This window comes from Sminthopsis crassicaudata, chromosome 4, assembly GCF_048593235.1.
Source record: "Sminthopsis crassicaudata isolate SCR6 chromosome 4, ASM4859323v1, whole genome shotgun sequence".
Lineage (NCBI taxonomy): Eukaryota > Metazoa > Chordata > Mammalia > Dasyuromorphia > Dasyuridae > Sminthopsis > Sminthopsis crassicaudata.
This window is the reverse complement of record NC_133620.1, coordinates 352405657-352422803: the sequence shown is the minus strand read 5'-3', so window position 1 is coordinate 352422803 and position 17147 is coordinate 352405657. Positions and strand designations below refer to the sequence as shown.

The 17147-nt window shown below is 40.1% G+C and overlaps 3 protein-coding genes across 3 annotated transcripts; all 3 read left to right on the top strand.

Moving 5' to 3' along the window:
• The first annotated feature begins 2809 nt into the window (after positions 1 to 2809).
• Positions 2810 to 3634, top strand: KRTAP17-1 (keratin associated protein 17-1). The gene has a single exon (XM_074265492.1). It carries the CDS (start codon positions 2866 to 2868, stop codon positions 3211 to 3213), a length of 348 nt encoding a protein of 115 aa, XP_074121593.1. The 5' UTR covers positions 2810 to 2865; the 3' UTR covers positions 3214 to 3634.
• Positions 3635 to 7271: 3637 nt separating this feature from the next.
• Positions 7272 to 8699, top strand: KRTAP16-1 (keratin associated protein 16-1). Its single transcript, XM_074265491.1, has one exon. It carries the CDS (start codon positions 7272 to 7274, stop codon positions 8697 to 8699), a length of 1428 nt encoding a protein of 475 aa, XP_074121592.1.
• A 4959-nt stretch (positions 8700 to 13658) lies between these two features.
• KRTAP29-1 (keratin associated like protein 29-1) lies at positions 13659 to 15396 on the top strand. The gene has a single exon (XM_074265490.1). It carries the CDS (start codon positions 13959 to 13961, stop codon positions 15045 to 15047), a length of 1089 nt encoding a protein of 362 aa, XP_074121591.1. The 5' UTR covers positions 13659 to 13958; the 3' UTR covers positions 15048 to 15396.
• The last annotated feature ends 1751 nt before the right edge of the window (positions 15397 to 17147 follow it).

The window sequence follows — 17147 nt, the reverse complement described above, 5'->3', positions numbered from 1 at the left end:
AATTCTGAGCTTTGTTACATTTTACATTGTACATTTATATTACATTGTAATTCCTTCAGGATTGTTTTTAAGTTCTGATCTTGGCTACATTGTGATCCCTAGCACTGGTTTAAGCTCTGAACTGTGTAAACTTTTTTTTCCTCGGGTAAAACAAAAATGTTACTGGACAGCTTCAGGGTAGATAGTAGTAACTGCACTGTCTGTGATGCTTCAGCAGGCAGGTATGACCTAAGTGAAAGGGAATCCTTTCAAATATTGGTTGTAATATCACATATGAAACACTAGGGGTCACTAGAATAGATAACATTCCTTGCTTTCTATAACTCTTTGGGTCAAAGTATTGTGTCATTAATTTCCCAAGGCAGAAGCTCTCCAGGTGCCCAAAATAACCAAACCAGGAAGTTCTTAGAAAGCAGGTTCTGTCTGGTGACAATGAGTGTGTATCAGTGTGATATCTTATATCAACAAGCGCCTGCTTGTTGAAAATCTAACAAGCATCTGAGTTGCCAGGAATGCCAAGATTGGCCCATTAGCTCAATGTCAAATCTTGGAAAGCAAAGGGATCCTAATTTTCTCCCTGAGCCTTTTCTAGAGAAGCATTCTGGTACAGTGGCAGCAATCTGATAATTAGAATCAGAGAAACTGAGTTTGAATTTGGGGCCTGAATAACATTTTGGCTCTCAGCTGGCTACCAATGAATTAGTGGGATAGTTGAGTGCCATTTCTTATTGCATCTTTAGATGTATTGCTTAACTTTTCTAAGCTACAGTTTCCTCATCTGTAAAATGAGAGATTGAGGCTAGATCATCTCTAGAGACACTTCTGTCCCTCTAGCTATGATCTTCAGGGCCTTCTCTGCTACTGAGTCTCTCTTAAAAGGAATTTAATTCTGCTACTGTTCAATAAACATTTATCAAGTGCCTGATATCCTCATAGCATTGAGCTGGGGAATGGAAAAATGAAAAGCATGGTATATTTCCTGCACTCAGAGTGTAGGAATAGGAATACAGTCTATATATATATATATATATATATATATATATATATATATATATATATATATATATATATATATATATATATGTAGTCTGTATATAAGGGCAAAGGAGGGATGTCTCAATGAACAGCTGCAGCAAAATTTGTTGGGATGGGTGGGCCTTTTCATTAAAGATTTAAGGGAAAGCAACCAGTAGAGAAATTTAATGGGGGAGGGTGTGTCTTTGTTTTAATTTTGATCAGGCTGGCTTGCTTATAGCAAAGGCTGCCTTACTTAGTTCTAGCTGTTTGGAGACAGGCTGTCTTTTTCATTGTAGAGTTTGATGATGGAACAAAGCCTCAAACTGAAAAAATGAATAAATGTCGTGTCTCAAAATGCCTTGTATACTAACATTCATAATTAAAGATTCTACTGTAAAAGTTAGCTAATTCATAGAAAATATTCTACTGTGAAAGCTAGCTAATTCTTGAAGTTTCTTCCCAGGGATGAAACCTTACATTACATATTTTCCTTCATTCCCAAGACTTCTAAACCCTGACTTTTCTCAACTAACAATGGTAGTTGAACTCTAATGAGTTGTAATGAACAACATCTAGTGTTGGAAAACTGATAAGATAACATGAGCTTGCTACTCTCAGGATAGAGGGGAAGACTATGAGATGGAGAAATATATTATATGCTATTAGATATTGCTTTGTCCAGTAGCTTTGCTTGAATTTTTCTCTATATTACAAAGAAGGGCTCATTGTCAGAAGGTGTTTTAAGAAAAGGCAACAATAATTAAAAAAATTTTTGAAGAACAATACTAGTCACAATTCTTTGGATCCTGAAGTGTCTTCCCATTTCCTATTCTTCCTCTTTACTTTGTTTCTTCTAAAAAACACATTTTTATGGATATTTTTGTTTTTATATCCCTAAAATTCTTATCGACATTTTCATCCTCACCACCCCTTATTATCAAGTCTTTGTTTCTCTTCTTATCCCTGTTCATATCTACTCAAGACTTTGCCAGATGCAAGCAACACTTGGAAATATCATGTAGAAATCTGGTGTGACTTCTTTAAGAGGTGCCATGCATCCAATAATGTCACACCCAGGTCCATAGTGTTTTACGATGAGTCTCTTTTCATTTCACAGGAGGCGTGTCTATTCCCAACTGATCTCATCAACAGCTACCAGATATGCACAGGCGCGTGCACACACACACACACACACACACACACACACACACACACACACACACATTTACTGTACAAAAATGACCTGATAACGAAGATGACTTTCTTGAGAGTAGTCAGGTGAAAAGCTCTTATCACCTGGTTTTGTCAGTACCCCTTCATGGACCAGGTAGATCAGAACACTCAACTTTTTGGCTTCCTGGCTGCTCTCTTGATGGAACAACGACTCAAAATAACTGGGTCATTTATTTTAGCTCCTATTTGCTCACCAATGAGCATGTGGGAGAGGAGTGTGCCATTGCTGGCTTCACATACCTCTGATCAACACATGGTTAATGATGGCTGAGGTTTACCTGATGATGATGATAGGTCTCTTGCAAGATGTATTTTTATTCCCTGGACAAATAACAGTTGGGGTGAGTCCTAATTTAGCACCAAACCAAGTATGATCCCCTTCTCCCTCCCCATTTTTTTTTTTTTATGAGTTTAGCTACTCTAGCCTGGAAAATAAACAGCCAGATAATAAGCCCTTCTTCTGGAAATGGGCATAAATAATAACAAAGAAAACATCCTGTGCTTCATACCAACACCCTCTGGCAAGGGAATATAAAAGCCACAGGCAGGAAGGCTCTTGTCAGACTTGGAGAACTCTGGCTTCGTTGCCGTCCTGAGACCTGACCAGCTGGGACCATGGGTTGCTGTCCCACGGACTGCTTCAACTGCTGCGGCGGCTGCCAACAAGACCAGTCCGGGGACTGCTGTGAGATGTGCTGCTGCCAACCCAGCTGCTGTGGTTGCTGTGGGTCCAGTTGCTGTGGTGGCTCCGGCTGTGGCGGCTGCGGAGGAGGTTGTGGTAGCTGCGGAGGCTGTGGAGGCTGTGGAGGCTGCGGAGGCTGCGGAAGCAGTTGCTGTGGTTCTGGTTGTGGGGGGTGCGGCTCCGGTTGCTGTGGGTCAGGCTGCTGTGGTGGATCCGGGTGCTGTGGGTGCTGCTGTGGGCCAGTTTGTTGCCAACCAACACCTGTGTGTGACACAAAATGAAGACATCTGGAGGGAAGCCAGAGACCAAATCTTCACTGGAAGATCCTACATGGAAAGACCCCTCTCCATTCCACCTGCTGCCTAGGACACCTCTCAATCCAAAGACAGTGTCCTCCCTCCCACTATCACTGTAGATCCTGTCCTGTGTACATTCAGAGAAGGAATGCAACTCAAATACCCAATCCAGGGGGGAAAGACCTATCTGGTGAGGAATTAAAAAGCTATATCAAACAAGGGATCCAAAGAAAGAAAAATAAGGGTTCCTTACCAAGACTTGACTCTTATGAACTTATTCAATATCTTGTCATTTCAGGACATCCTTCTTTTCAAGGTGTCTTTGGGATGTATTGCCTGTCTGTCCTCTCTACTGCTTCTGAGGTGCAAAAGGCTTCTTTGCTAATCTTTTAATAAATTCAATCATTCTGGCATAATTCAATTGGTCTTCTTGGCTTTTCCTTCACTTTATTGGGTAGATCCAAGCAAGAAATGTGAAGGGTAGGAGAAAGATTTGGTCATTCTCTCCATTCAAGTGCTTGAGGGAGAGAGAACATTTGGCCTATAATTTCTGAGGGACTATTAAGGACTGGGTCTCAGATTAAGTCAAGACCATCTTACTAAGTCAAGATCATTTTGGTAGGGCCAGGAGAAGGCCAGTTTGAGCTGGGGAGGTTCCAGATGCAAGGCTTTGTGAATGGAGAATTTTCCAAGAGGATTCTTTATATTCTTATTACCTTCTGTCTGATACTTCTCTTTGACCAGGGTTTCCAATGTGTGTCAAGTATTTACTCATCCTTTGAAGCTATAATTTATCTTGTTATCTGAAAACCCAGAGTAAATCTAAAGTGATCATATACACTGGCCAGGAGTTGCCTGATTCTGATTGGGGTCTTGGAACTGAGCTAAATGAAAGAGCCAGAATTTCTCTTTTCTTTCTTCATCTCTCAAATAAGAAGCTTTTAAAAAAGAAACCTAAAGTCAATGGATGATAGATTAAGAAGAATTATAAGGAAGTTAGAGTTCATGTAGTCCAACTTTTTCATTTTACAGATGTGGAGATAAAGGCCCAGAAAAGTTAAGTGACGTGCTCAGCTGTTTAGGAATCCAGGTCCCCAATTTACATTATAGTATGGTGGCTTTCCTAGTTGATCATGACAAAGTGAGAAATGCAGAACTGAATTAAATCAAACTTAACAAAAACCAAGTATCCATTTTCCTTGGGTAGATAGAGGCATGTGTGTGTGTGTGTGTGTGTGTGTGTGTGTGTGTGTGTGTGTGTTGTGTGTTTTTTCCCAAGCACACTCCAAAGTGATATCATCCCATTGTGTCCCAGAGAGTATCAAACACTAGCCACATTGGGTATGAGAAGGGTATGGGTCTCTTTTCTGGTTCTGGGGGTGTTGGGCTCATGCTCAATATGGCATGAACTTGCTACATCCAAAAGTCTCTCAGCGCTGCATTTTTGGCTTTCTAAACTGGTATTTTTGACCCTCAAGAAAGGGACTCCCAATCTATTGTTACATTGCTAATTGGGGGGGTGTCCCTATATTGGCTATGTCTTTTGTGATCCTCACTGTATATTAGACTTAAGCAGCTTAAATAGATTCTTATTTTGCTAGGTAGAATTAAACAAATTCAACATTTAACATATGTTTGACTAGATTATGGGACAGAAAGCTCATCCTTTTTATGTCCACATCCCATTCTACACATATTTTTGATGAAGGAAATTTAACATTTTGTCTCAGTTTCCAGGTATTTATGTAAATCAGGCCTTATTTAATAGATCTGTAATCTTCAATCAACAAATATTTATTATGCATCTACTATGTGTCACATACTACAGCAGACATAGAGATAAAGTACAAAGAAAGTAACAAACTCCATATGTCATGAATTTACATTCTAATAAAGGAGATAAGAAGTACAAATAAAAATATCGCATAAATATAAAGTTTATAAATATCAGTGAATACAAAGTAATTAAATCCATGAAATTCATTCTTAAGGTTATCAGCATTCTACTTAGATGAAAAGTACATATACTATATTCCAATGATAAGGACTGGGCCAACGGAGGAGGATTTCTTGTAGAGGAAAGCAGGAAAAACTTCCATTTTCAGTATTCCAACTGATTGCTAAAAATGTTTGCCGGACATACACTGAGTGATAAATGAAGTGAAGGTGGAGAGAGAGGGAAGATTTACCAGAACAACATATTCCTAAAGCTGCACAACATTCTACAACACTGAACTAAAAGGCTTATTGGTTTTCATGAGATAAAACTTGACTTCTGTCCTTGAAATGATAATACACTATAATTGCTTGCCTTCATATAGTGCTACAAAACTAGGAGACTACTGCAGATCTCATTCATTTCTCTCCTATCAACTCTATAAGGGAGGTGCTAAAATTAAGGTCATCTTACAGATGAGGAAACTGAGGCTTAGAGAGTTTTAATTGATTGTCTCAAAGTTTCACAGTCTTGGGCACAATTAGAACTCAATTTATCATGAAGCCCATATTGATACTATATTGAGGTGTAGAAATTGACTTCTTCATGAAGAAGGAGATCTGGCCCTTGTAGTTATAAAAAAGGAAATACAGCTTATTTTCATTTCACTCAAGCATATGATAGCAACAATAAATTTTCCATCGATAACATGTCTTTGAGATACAAACACTGAGGGAGGGCATTGGTGACCTGATGTCTTTTGATGCCATCTTTTGCTTCTTTTTTGACTCTCAAAGTTAGGAGCCCTTCAGTCTCACAGGTAGACAAGGAGATGGAGAATCTGGAGGATTTTTGAATTGAAGGCAGAGAGGTCTTGGCAAGTGATAATTATGAGCGGGGAGAATGAATGGTTTGGATTGAACTTGGATGGTTTCAGAACTTTGTTCTATGGTGAGTCTGTGGTTTTATGGAAGATATCTTGCTGAGAGATTGTTGTCTTTAACATTTGCTCTTTGTGCTTCAGCTGTTAGTAAAATAGAGGAAATGCAGTAGCTAATCTTTAATCATCTAATCATCTGTGAATGTATGAATCTATTAAGATTTGCATTGACAAATTTTGTTTTCATAACATCTTAATTTCCAACTATATCCTGTCTCCTAAGCCAGTTATTCATTGTAACAAAGAATAGGAAAAAAAGAAAAATATCATTTATCAAAGCTAATCATAACATCAACTTGGTCTGACAATAAAGGTGATTCTCCCTACCCAAAATCTTCAAAGAATGTCTTATTCTTCCTGACACATAGTATCCATGGGATTTTCTTGGCAAAGATACTAGAGCGGTTTGCCATTTTCTTCTACAATGGATTAAGGCAATGTGGGGTTAACTGATTTGTCTGGAATTATAGAGCGAATAAGTGTCTGAGGTTGTATTTAATCTCAGATATTCCTGACACTAGGCCCAGCACTCTATCCACTGAGACACTAGTTGCCCCAAAGAAGGTTAGGGGACATATATTTTCTCATCATTTCCTTCTGGGCCTGACTTGTGAACCTATCATTTTAAAAGTATAGCTTATTTGACACAGAAGCCAGAGAAGGATTATTGCTGTACAAATTGTAATACTGAGGAACTCAGATCTGTCTTGTATCACAAAGTCATAGTTGGAAGGACTTACAGAAGCCATCTAATTTAACCTGCAACAAACAATACTTTCCCCCCAGGAATAATAAATTAAAAATGTTGGAACTTATGTATTTTGTGTATAGATTTGCAGATATGGTAACATCCTAGTTAACCAGTTCCAGTTCCCTAAAAAAGGGGCCCCATGGAGATTCCCAAAATATAAGAAGAGCATAAATTTAGTAAGAAAATAAACAAACATTTTTTAATAAGGAGCCAAGCAACTCTCCTGCAAACAAAAAACATTCTAATAAGATGTTTCTGTGCATATTGGTCCAAACAACAACAAGGAAAAGATGTCAGGTCTTCGGGAAGTACCCGTGACTTAGGGGATATAAAAACTCCAGGGCACAAGGCAACATTCAGACATAGGTAGCTCTCTCCGTACAGCTTAAAGACTAATCGAAAGAAGTAGATCAAAGATGTCTGGCAACTGCTGCTCTGGGACTTGCACCATGGTGCCAGCCATCTCTATCTGTTCAACAGAGGTGAGCTGTGAAAGTCCTGCCATCTGCCTGACCACTTCCTGCCCAAGTCCAACATGGCAACTGGTTAGTTGTGAAGAACCATGCAGCACATCCCCAAGCTGTGCCCCAAGCTGCTGTGAATCCTCTTGTTGTGAGCCCAGTTGCTGCCAGCCAGTATGCTGTGAGCCTACTCCATGTGAACCATCTTGTTGTGAGCCCAGTTGCTGTGAGCCCAGTTGCTGTGAGCCCAGTTGCTGTGAGCCCATCTGCTCTGTGTCTTCTTGTTGCCAACCAGTCTGCTCTATACAAGCTTGCTGCCAGCCTGTTTGCTGTGAGAGCAGTTCTTGTGAGCCATCTTGCTCTGTGTCAACCTGCTGCCAACCAGTCTGCTCTGTACAAGCTTGCTGCCAGCCTGTTTGCTGTGAGAGCAGTTCTTGTGGGCCATCTTGCTCTGTGCCAACTTGCTGCCAACCAGTCTGCTCTGTTCCAACTTGCTGCCAGCCTGTTTGCTGTGAATCGAGTTCTTGTGTGCCATCTTGTACTGTGCCTGCTTGCTGCCCAAACATATGCTCTGAGTCCAGTTGCTGCCAGCCAGCTTCCTGTGTGACACTGGTCTGTGAACCTGTCTGCCAACGTACCGTCTGCTGCTTACCCAGTCCTTGTGAGTCAACTTGTGTAGTCCAAGAGCCACCTTGTTGCATTCCCAGCATCTGCTGTCAACCCACTCTTTGCCAACAAAGTGTCTGCCTTCCCAGTCCATGTCAACCATCTTGTTATGTAGTAAAACGCTGCCAATCAGTTTCCTGTGAACCCATTTGCTGCAGACCCACTTGTGTGTCCACCTCCTGCCAACCACTCTGTTGCCGTCCTGGATCTTCTGCCTCTGTTGTCTGCCGACCAGCTTGCTCCAGACCTACTTTCTATGTACCCAGTTCTTATAGGCCGCCTTGCATCACATCTATTTCCTACCGCCCAGCTTGTTACCGCCCCATCTGCTCTTCTCCTCTTAGCTGCAGACAACCTTACCTGTCTTCTCTTTATCGTCCAAGCTGCTACCGCCCAAGCTACTCCCTACCCTGTCTGCGCAGGCCAGCCTGTGTCACTTCCATTGCTTCTCGGCCGGCATGCTGTCAACCAGTTTGCTCTGAGCCTAGCTCCCCTTCTAAGCCGACTTGTGACAAGTCCACTTCCGGACAGCCAGATGGTACTGAGTCTATTCCCTGCAAACCAGCCGTCTCGGAGGCTAGTTCTAGTGAGCCAACAAGCTCAGTGACCACTTCCTGTACTCCCACCAGCCCAACCACCTGCGAGTCAACTGCTGGCAAAGTAGAGGATGGTAAATCATCTGGCTGCTGCTCCAGATCCTGCAGGTCCAGGCATTAGAAAACTTGCCTCAACTCTGAAGAAAAAAGCCTCTGGCCCTATAAGTAGTTATTATAGGTCTAAATTCTCCCCCCTCCCCCTTCTCTGTCCCTTACCCCGTTTTGCTTATGCTACAAAATATCCATTTGAAATATCCAACTACAATCTAGAACTCAAGTCGAAGACCCAGTTAATCCTGAAAAAAAGGGTACCTGGTATCCTTTTCCCAGGCTGCCATCAGACCATGGAGTGGCGAATGTTGTCTCTTGTCTCCTGACCTATCCCCTTCCATTTCCGAAGCTTCTTCTAGACTGTATGGTTCACTTGAAGCCTTTTTTTTTTTTTTTTTTTTCTTGTTCATGATGTTCTTTTAAGTGTGAGAAACTTCTCTTGTTTTCAAATAAAATTGGCCAGATATTACTCTCATTACTGACCACTCATTCCCATGCACTTATCACTATTTCTCAATCTTCAGCGGAGCTAAATGACCGGAATTAGGTTAATGGCACTGTGGACAGGGACTTTGGAAAGAATGTCTTATAATAAAAGGAGAGCAGAGGCAATAAGAAGTTCCATTAGGCCTGGTCCATAGGGGAATAATGCTCTAATTTTCCTTTCCTAGGAAATACTTTTCATAAAGATTTCTATATTCCTTATTGAGATATATTAATATAATGGATGAATATATTGATATTGAGATATAATAATATAGTGGACAAAATGCTGAATCTGGAGTCAAAGTCCAGGATTCAAATCTTGCCTCTGATCATGGATGAACATTCTCTAAAGCTTAGTTTTTCTATCTGTTGAATGATGGGGTGGGACTAGATGTCTTTTCAGCTCTAAAGCTAGTGATTAATAAGTGGATAGCTATATAGCACATTACTTATGAATATTATCTAGTCTAAGCCTCATATAAACATTATGATATGGTTAACATGGATGTGATTATCCAGTCTCTTCTGACCCCAGGTTTAGGATTACTAGACTGTATTGTCTCTAAAATTGAATTCATGCAACAAAGATCTCTACAAGGAGAATCCTAGATGGAAGAGGCATAATTATGATTACATATTGTAGAATATATAATTATAAGTATAATCAAAGCTCATTCTGCACCTCCAGATCAATTCAAGGAATATTATTAAACCCTTGCTATGTATAAGTTTCTGATATATGCTGGGAATTCAAAATCAAGATGAGACAGTTCTATTCTTTAGTTTATCTACTATTGAGACATAAAACACACACATATGCATACAGAGGTAAGTTATATTAATATAGGTAGGAAAAGAACATTAAGAACTGGGATCAAAAACACCATCTAGGTGGTAACAGTAGATAAAATAGAATTGGGAAGACCTGAGTGTAAATATTGTCTCAGACACTTAACTACTTATATGACCTTGTGTGAGTCACTTAAATGCCATCTGCCTGTTTCCTCATCTGTAAAACAAGGATGATAATAATAGCACCTAACTCTAAGGATTATTGTGAGAACAGAATGAGATTTTTTAAGCATTTTGCAAACTTGCTATTACTACTACTATTTCAACAATAATTATGATGACAACAACAATAACAATTACTACTACTACTACTACTACTACTACTACTACTACTACTACTACTGCTGCTGCTGCTGCTGCTGCTGTTACTACTACTATCGCTATTACTACTACTGCTGCTGCTACTACTACTATAGTAGTACTTTACTGTTACTACTGCTATTGCTGCTACTATTGCTACTACTACTACTACTATTATTATTATTCACCCTTCTCTTTCTCTTTCTTCTCTCCACTTTCTCTTATGGTGTCAGAACTGATTCTTGAAAAAAAGCTAAATGAGAGAGAAGCGGAGAAATCCAGGTTTGAGGGAAGCTTGTAGGAAGGTGTGGAGAAGGAAGATGGAGTAACAAATTCAGAGACAGCTTAGTAGTCTAGTTTTGCTGGGATATAAAGGAATAATGGGAAGTAAGGTTAAGAGATAGTTTAGGTTCATTGTGAAGAACTTTCCATATCGGAGGGGCGAATTTGTATTTTACATTAGAAAGCAATAGGAAACTAAAGAAAGTTTTATTAAATACATGAAAGTCTAGGACTATATGAAATGAGCACTCTTGTGTTTTCCCCATTTTATAGAGAACAGAGTGAATTTTTTTAGCACTTTGCAAACTTGCTATTACTACTTCTACTATTTCTACTATTGCTACTACCACTAACTACTACTATTCCTCTTCTTCCTTCTCCTCCTTCCTTTTCCTCTTATAGTATAAGAACTGATTCTTGAAAAAGAGCTAAGAGACAGAGGAATGAGTGAAATCCAGGTTTGAGGTAAACTTGGAAGTCATGGAGAAAGGAGGTAAAGTGACAAGTTCAGGAGATAGCTTAGTAGTCTAGTTTGTCTGGAATATAAGTGGAATAATGGGAAGTAAGGATTAGGAGATGTGTTAGGGTCATTTTTGAAGGACTTTCTATATTGGAGGGAAAAGTTTGGATTTTTATCTTAGAGTAATAGGAAACCTTATAAAGCATTTTTTATCAATTATGTGAAAGTCTAGATCTATATGAAGTATTCTCCCCATTTTATAGATAGGAAGTTGAGGCTCCAAGAAGTTAGGACAGGAAAAAAGGAAAATGAATTGCAAAAATTGTTATAGGCTATTGAGTGATATAGGTCCTGGGGTTTGCTACTACTTCTTCTCATGGCAATGTGGTTGACTAATCTTATCTTAACTTGGCATAGAACCCTCTTTAGGGCCAAGGAACTTTCTTGGAAGGGCAAAGGTTTAAGAAATAGAATTTAATTTACTCCATTGACTCCTCCTAAGAAGAATGCAAGAAGAATGTTTGAAAGGCCTAAGGGTCAGAATGCTAATTCCAGGAGTCCTTGGATAATATGTTGGTTGTCCATGGCCCTCAGTAAATCACAGCTTCCCTCTCCATAAAAATCAGAGAATGAATATACATATTATCGGGGTTGAGAGGTCACACAATGGCAGGAAGGATGACGAAAACAGGGTAATGCTAGGAAATGAAGATCTGGATCTGGCATTGTCTTTGCTGTTCTCAGGATTATCTCTCTATCATCTGTCTGTCTATCTTTCCATCCATCCATCCATCCATCCATCCATCCATCCATCCATCCATCCATTTAATCATGAACTTAGAGAAGTCCAGCATTTAGGGGTAGATGGGATTCTGATCCAGGTGTCTCATACAGAGGAGGAAACCTAAGATCAGATAAGGGAAGGTCACAAGAATAATAAGTGACAATTGAATATGCAAACCCAGGTCCTTTCTTCTCATTCCAAATCCCATGCTTTCTCTAACATGTTACTTCTTAAAAAAAAAAAAAAAAAAGGAATTTAAGTGCCAACTATCTGTCCTCTTCTTAAATGAAGGATAAAACAACAACAATCTGAAGCTGAATTTGAACTCAGATTTTTCTGACTTCAGGCCAAGTACTCTTATCCACTGTGTCACCTCAAGTTGCCTCAAGTGATTAGATCACATTAAACAGGGAATCTCTTGAGCAGGAGAGGTAAATTCTGGAAGGGGAATCAACTGTGAAGAAAGTGGGATCATCAGATGCTGTCTTTTCCAAGCTCCTGTCTTTTCCAACTTTTCCAACTGTTGGTCAGTTGTTTGCAGTTGTGTCCACCTTTTGTTGACCCCATTTGGGTTTTCCTTGGCAAAGATACTAGAATGGTTTTACATTCTACATTATATTTTACATTTCCTTCTCCAGATCCTTTTACATATGAGGAAATGGAGGCAAACAAGGTTAAGTGGGTTGTCTAGGGTCATATAGTGAGGAAGTGTCTAGGGCTAGATTTCAACTAGAAATCGAGTTTTCCTGACTCTAGGCCCAGTTCTCTGTACACTATGGCATCACCTAGAAGACATCTTTTCTGCTCTCTCTGAGAATGAGTAAAAAATTTAGGCATTGACCAGGCAATCATCAAACTTCAAAACCCTCTCCTCAAAGAGAGTCCAACCAAGAATAAGGAGGCAGTGGTCCCAGTGTGCTCTAGCCTGATCAGACCACACCTGCACTTCTGCATTCAGTTTTAAACATCACATTCTGGGGAGGGCATTGGTAAGCTTGGGAGCATCTAGAAGAATAGAAGCAGACTCATCAACGACCATGAGCTTATCTAAGGATAAGTTGAAGGACCAGGGGATGCATAAACCAGAGAATGAAAGACTTTGGGGGATGGCAAATGTCTCCAAGAACTTGAAGGATTGTAATTGGGAATCGAGATTTCACTTGTTCTGTTTGCTCTCTTGCTAAGAGTAGTGGGTGGAAATTTAGATTCAGTATAAGGATAAGCTTTCAAATGCAGACAAGTGGTATTGTGGAAATCATGTCGTGCATTGAGTCAGGAATAACTTAGGTTGTTGTTAGCTCTGAACCCCTGGCCATGTCATGTGATCTCTCTTAGCCACAGTTTCTGCATCTGTAGAATCATCCCACATCACAGGGTTGAGATGAGGACTAAATGAGATACCTTATGCAAAGTGCTTTGTAAATCTTAAAGTGCATTTTTAATGCTGGCAAGTAGAGAAATCTTGGAGTTTTCATTTCAGTTGAAGACTTCAAATAAAGAATCAGTGACCCTTCCTCCCCCCCTGTTTTTTTTTTTTTAAACTGGGTGTGCCACAGAGGAGATTTTTATTTAGGTATGGGTTGGATTAGTTGATCACTGGGGTAACTTCCAATTCTGAAATACCACGACCTTGGGAACAGAGAGAATCCTGAAAGAAGAAGGGAATTTTCATTAGGTTCATCCTGATTTCCTCCTGACTCTGGGTACAGGAGGCAGAACTTTGCTTCAAGGCAGCATCAGTGGTTAAGGGCAAACATTCCAGGAACAGGAGGGAGTGACATTTGCTTAAGTATGAATGGGGGTGCAGCCCTGATGAGAGGTTAGCTCACATTCTGTTCCTTTTCAGGTGAGGCTCAGGAATTCAACTCTAAATAGGACAGCTGAGTTTGAGGGCTAGCGCACTCTGACCCTCAATTTAGCTGAGAAGATTCCAAACCCACTGGACAAGTTTTCTTTAAGTGGGGCCAACACTTCTGAGGCCAATGAAGCATACTAATCAGCTGTTTGTATGTACATGGAACCTAAATAATAACAAGGAAGAGATGCCTAAGACCATGCCCATATGACGTGAGGATAGACTATAAAAGCTACAGGGTATAAGGGACCTTAGACACAGCTCATTCACTTCTTGAACCAATTTAGCCACCAACAGATCTCTTAACACTATGACTGATAGCTGTTGTCTCAGAACCTGCCAAGCCATTCCATCTGCACCTACCATCCCTTTCTATTCCAATGGTGGCACCTATGGAAAAGCTATCTGCCTCCCTAGTTCCTGCCAAGGCAAAACGTGGCAACTGGTTACCTGCCAAGAAAACTGCCAGTCATCTGGCTGCAACTTGAATTGTGCTGAACCTACATGCTGTGAGCGCCCATCTTGCCAACTAACTTGCCTTCCATCAACATCTCGCGTGGGTTTTGTATGCCAACCCATTTGTAATAGTGCTAGGTGCTGTGAAACCAGTGGTGGTCAGTCAGCTTGTATTGTCAGCAGCTGTCCACCACCTTGCTCTGAATCTAAGTCCTGCCAATCAACTTGTGATGCTGCTCCCTGCCAACCAGCTTCCTGTCAGGAAGCTATGTGTGTGACCAGATCATGTTCATCATCTTGCTGCCAATCAACAGGCTGTGAGACCAATTCCTGCCAGCCAATCTGCTCTGAATCCACTTCTTGTCCTCAGATGTCCTGTCAGCCAGCTGTCTGCATACCTAGTTCCTGCCAACCAACTTCTTGTCAGATAAGTTCATGTCAACCAACTAACTGTGAAGGCCAGTCCTGTGGACCAACATACTATCAGCCTGTTTACTTTCTCAGCTCTTGCCAACCATTTGCTTGCATGCCTGCTTCCTGTCAGCCATCTTTTTGTATTCCTAACACTTACAAACAAACTTACTGTGTGCCTTTGTCCTTCCAGTCCTTTTATTGCCAGCCATCTTCTTGTATGTCTTATGTCTGTCAGCCAAGCAGCTGTCAACCCAAATGCTCTGTGCAGAATTCCTGTAAACCAGTCTGTGGGACTTCTGTCTCATGCCAACCAACTCACTGCATGCCCCTTTCCTGCAAAGGGGATGAATGCAAATCTACTTCTTTCCAGCCAGCTTGCTGTGTGACTGGTTCTGAAAAACCATCTAGCTGTGGCATTGATTACTGCCAATCCACTTACCCAAGGTCCTGCAAAACAAGTAGCCGCCTGCTCAGATCCTGCCGACCCAAAAGCTATGTAACCAACATCCGCAAAACTACCTATTGCTAATGGAGAAGACTGAGAAGCTGAGTCTGCCCATCAACACATTGCTGCATTGCTTGTGTCTTACTTCTTGGTATACAACAAATTTTTCCAAGTGTATATTTCTATTGTTTACCAGCTATGCCATGTATACTCTTTGATTCCAAGCCTGAAAGTCTCTGCAGGCATTGACTAGGTATTGGAAGCAGCTGCTAGGAAATGATTTTCTTAAAATACAGAGAAAGACAACGGGCAACAATGGGTGAAACTATGTCCTGCATTTCTTGATGCTGTCAATTTCGCTTCAGCAAATGATCTTCCCTGGGTTCTTCACTATTCAAAAATCAACTTGCTATCTTTTTTTAGTAATAGCTAATAAATGTAATTGTTTAAGCAGCAAATGTCATTCTTATGGTTCTTCACTGATTACAATCTATTTTCTTCACTATATTTCCTCTATATTTCATTTCAGCTTGATAGCCCCCAGCTTTAGGTTTAATAATCTAAATTTCTTTAAGATTTTCATATAAGATAAGGTTGTGCAGTGGATAGAATGCTTGGCTTGTGGTCAGAAAGACCTGAGTTCAAATCCAGCGCCACTATTTATTAGTAGTATGGCTCTGGGCAAGTCATTTAACTCATTGCCTTAATCCACCTGAGAAGAAAATGGCAAACCACTCCAGTATCTTGGCCAAGAAAACCTCCTGAACAGTATTGGCATGCCATGGTCAACAGGGTCATGAAGAGTTGGATGTAACTGAATGACTGAACAATAACAACCATGTAAAATGAATTGTTAAAATATTATTTCGATCTTAGAATTTAAGAACCTGAAGTTTGAGGTAATTACAACTTATCCATGCTCAGACAGCTAATAACTCAAAAATGACTATAAATTTGGTGGTTTTTAACACTACACCATAATACCTATTCTGTGAGTTCTATGGTCATCTATTTTCTGTTTACTTTTATTCATATCACTGATGATATAGTTTTCTTGATGCTCAGATCACCATGACACTCCTCTTATCAAAATACCACTTTGTTTCCCTGTTCTTGATGTACACATAAATACTCTGTACTCTGGTGCTCAAAATTTGGCACAACCACTTCTCTCAGACTGTTCTTTATACATATTTACAAAAGCTTATTTCAAAATGACTATAATTTGATAGCACTTTCCTCAATATTTAAAAATTTCTCAATTTCATTTTTAAATACCTGATGGATATCTCTTTACAATATCAGCACCTTAAGTGCTCCCTATCCCATACCTTCCCCATTTCTGTTGATGACATCACCATCCTCCCAGTTATCCAGGGAATTTCCTTTGATTTTCATTCTATTCTACTCTCCAGTTCGAACCCTTATATATTAAGAAGATCTACTCTGCTCCTTTTGTTTCTTCACTGTAGTCCATATTGCTACCCATAGAACCCCTGTTCATGGTACCTCATCTTTTCCACTAAAAACAAAGGGAGTTGAGAGCCAGATTCTCTGGAGGCCAGTCTATCCTTTTTGTTCATGTGATTATACCTGTGGGAGGGCTCTATTTCTTCCCTTCATACACCTGTCCTCTGCATACTATAGTTCCTCTCCCCCAACTGCCCCCAAGTAAAAAAAAAAATCTATTTTGGGTTTTGTAAGTACATTGTATATTCCTAGATGAAAGTAGCTATATATTTAAAATCAGATTCCTTAGCATTTAGTATAATACCTTACACTCATATGATCCTTTAATTTCATAGATTGATAACTAGAATAACTCTCAGAAGTCATAGTGTCCCTTCACTTTATAAAGAGGCAAATGACATGCCTAGGGTCACACAAAGTATCCTTACTTGAGGTCTGTGGCCCTATCTACTATGATCTCTAGCTTTGTAGTTGTTGGATGTTTCAATCCCATCTGATTCTTCAAGACTCCACATGAGTTTTCTTGGCAAAAATACTGAGTTTGTCATTTCTTTCTCCAGCTCATTTTACAAATGAGGAAACTGAGGCAAACAGAGTTAAATGACTTGTCCAGATCACACACTACAATTTGAATTCAGGTTTTCCTGACTCCACAGTCAGTGATCCAACCACTGTGGCACCTAGTTGTCCAGGAATGACATCTAGCTAGCTTCT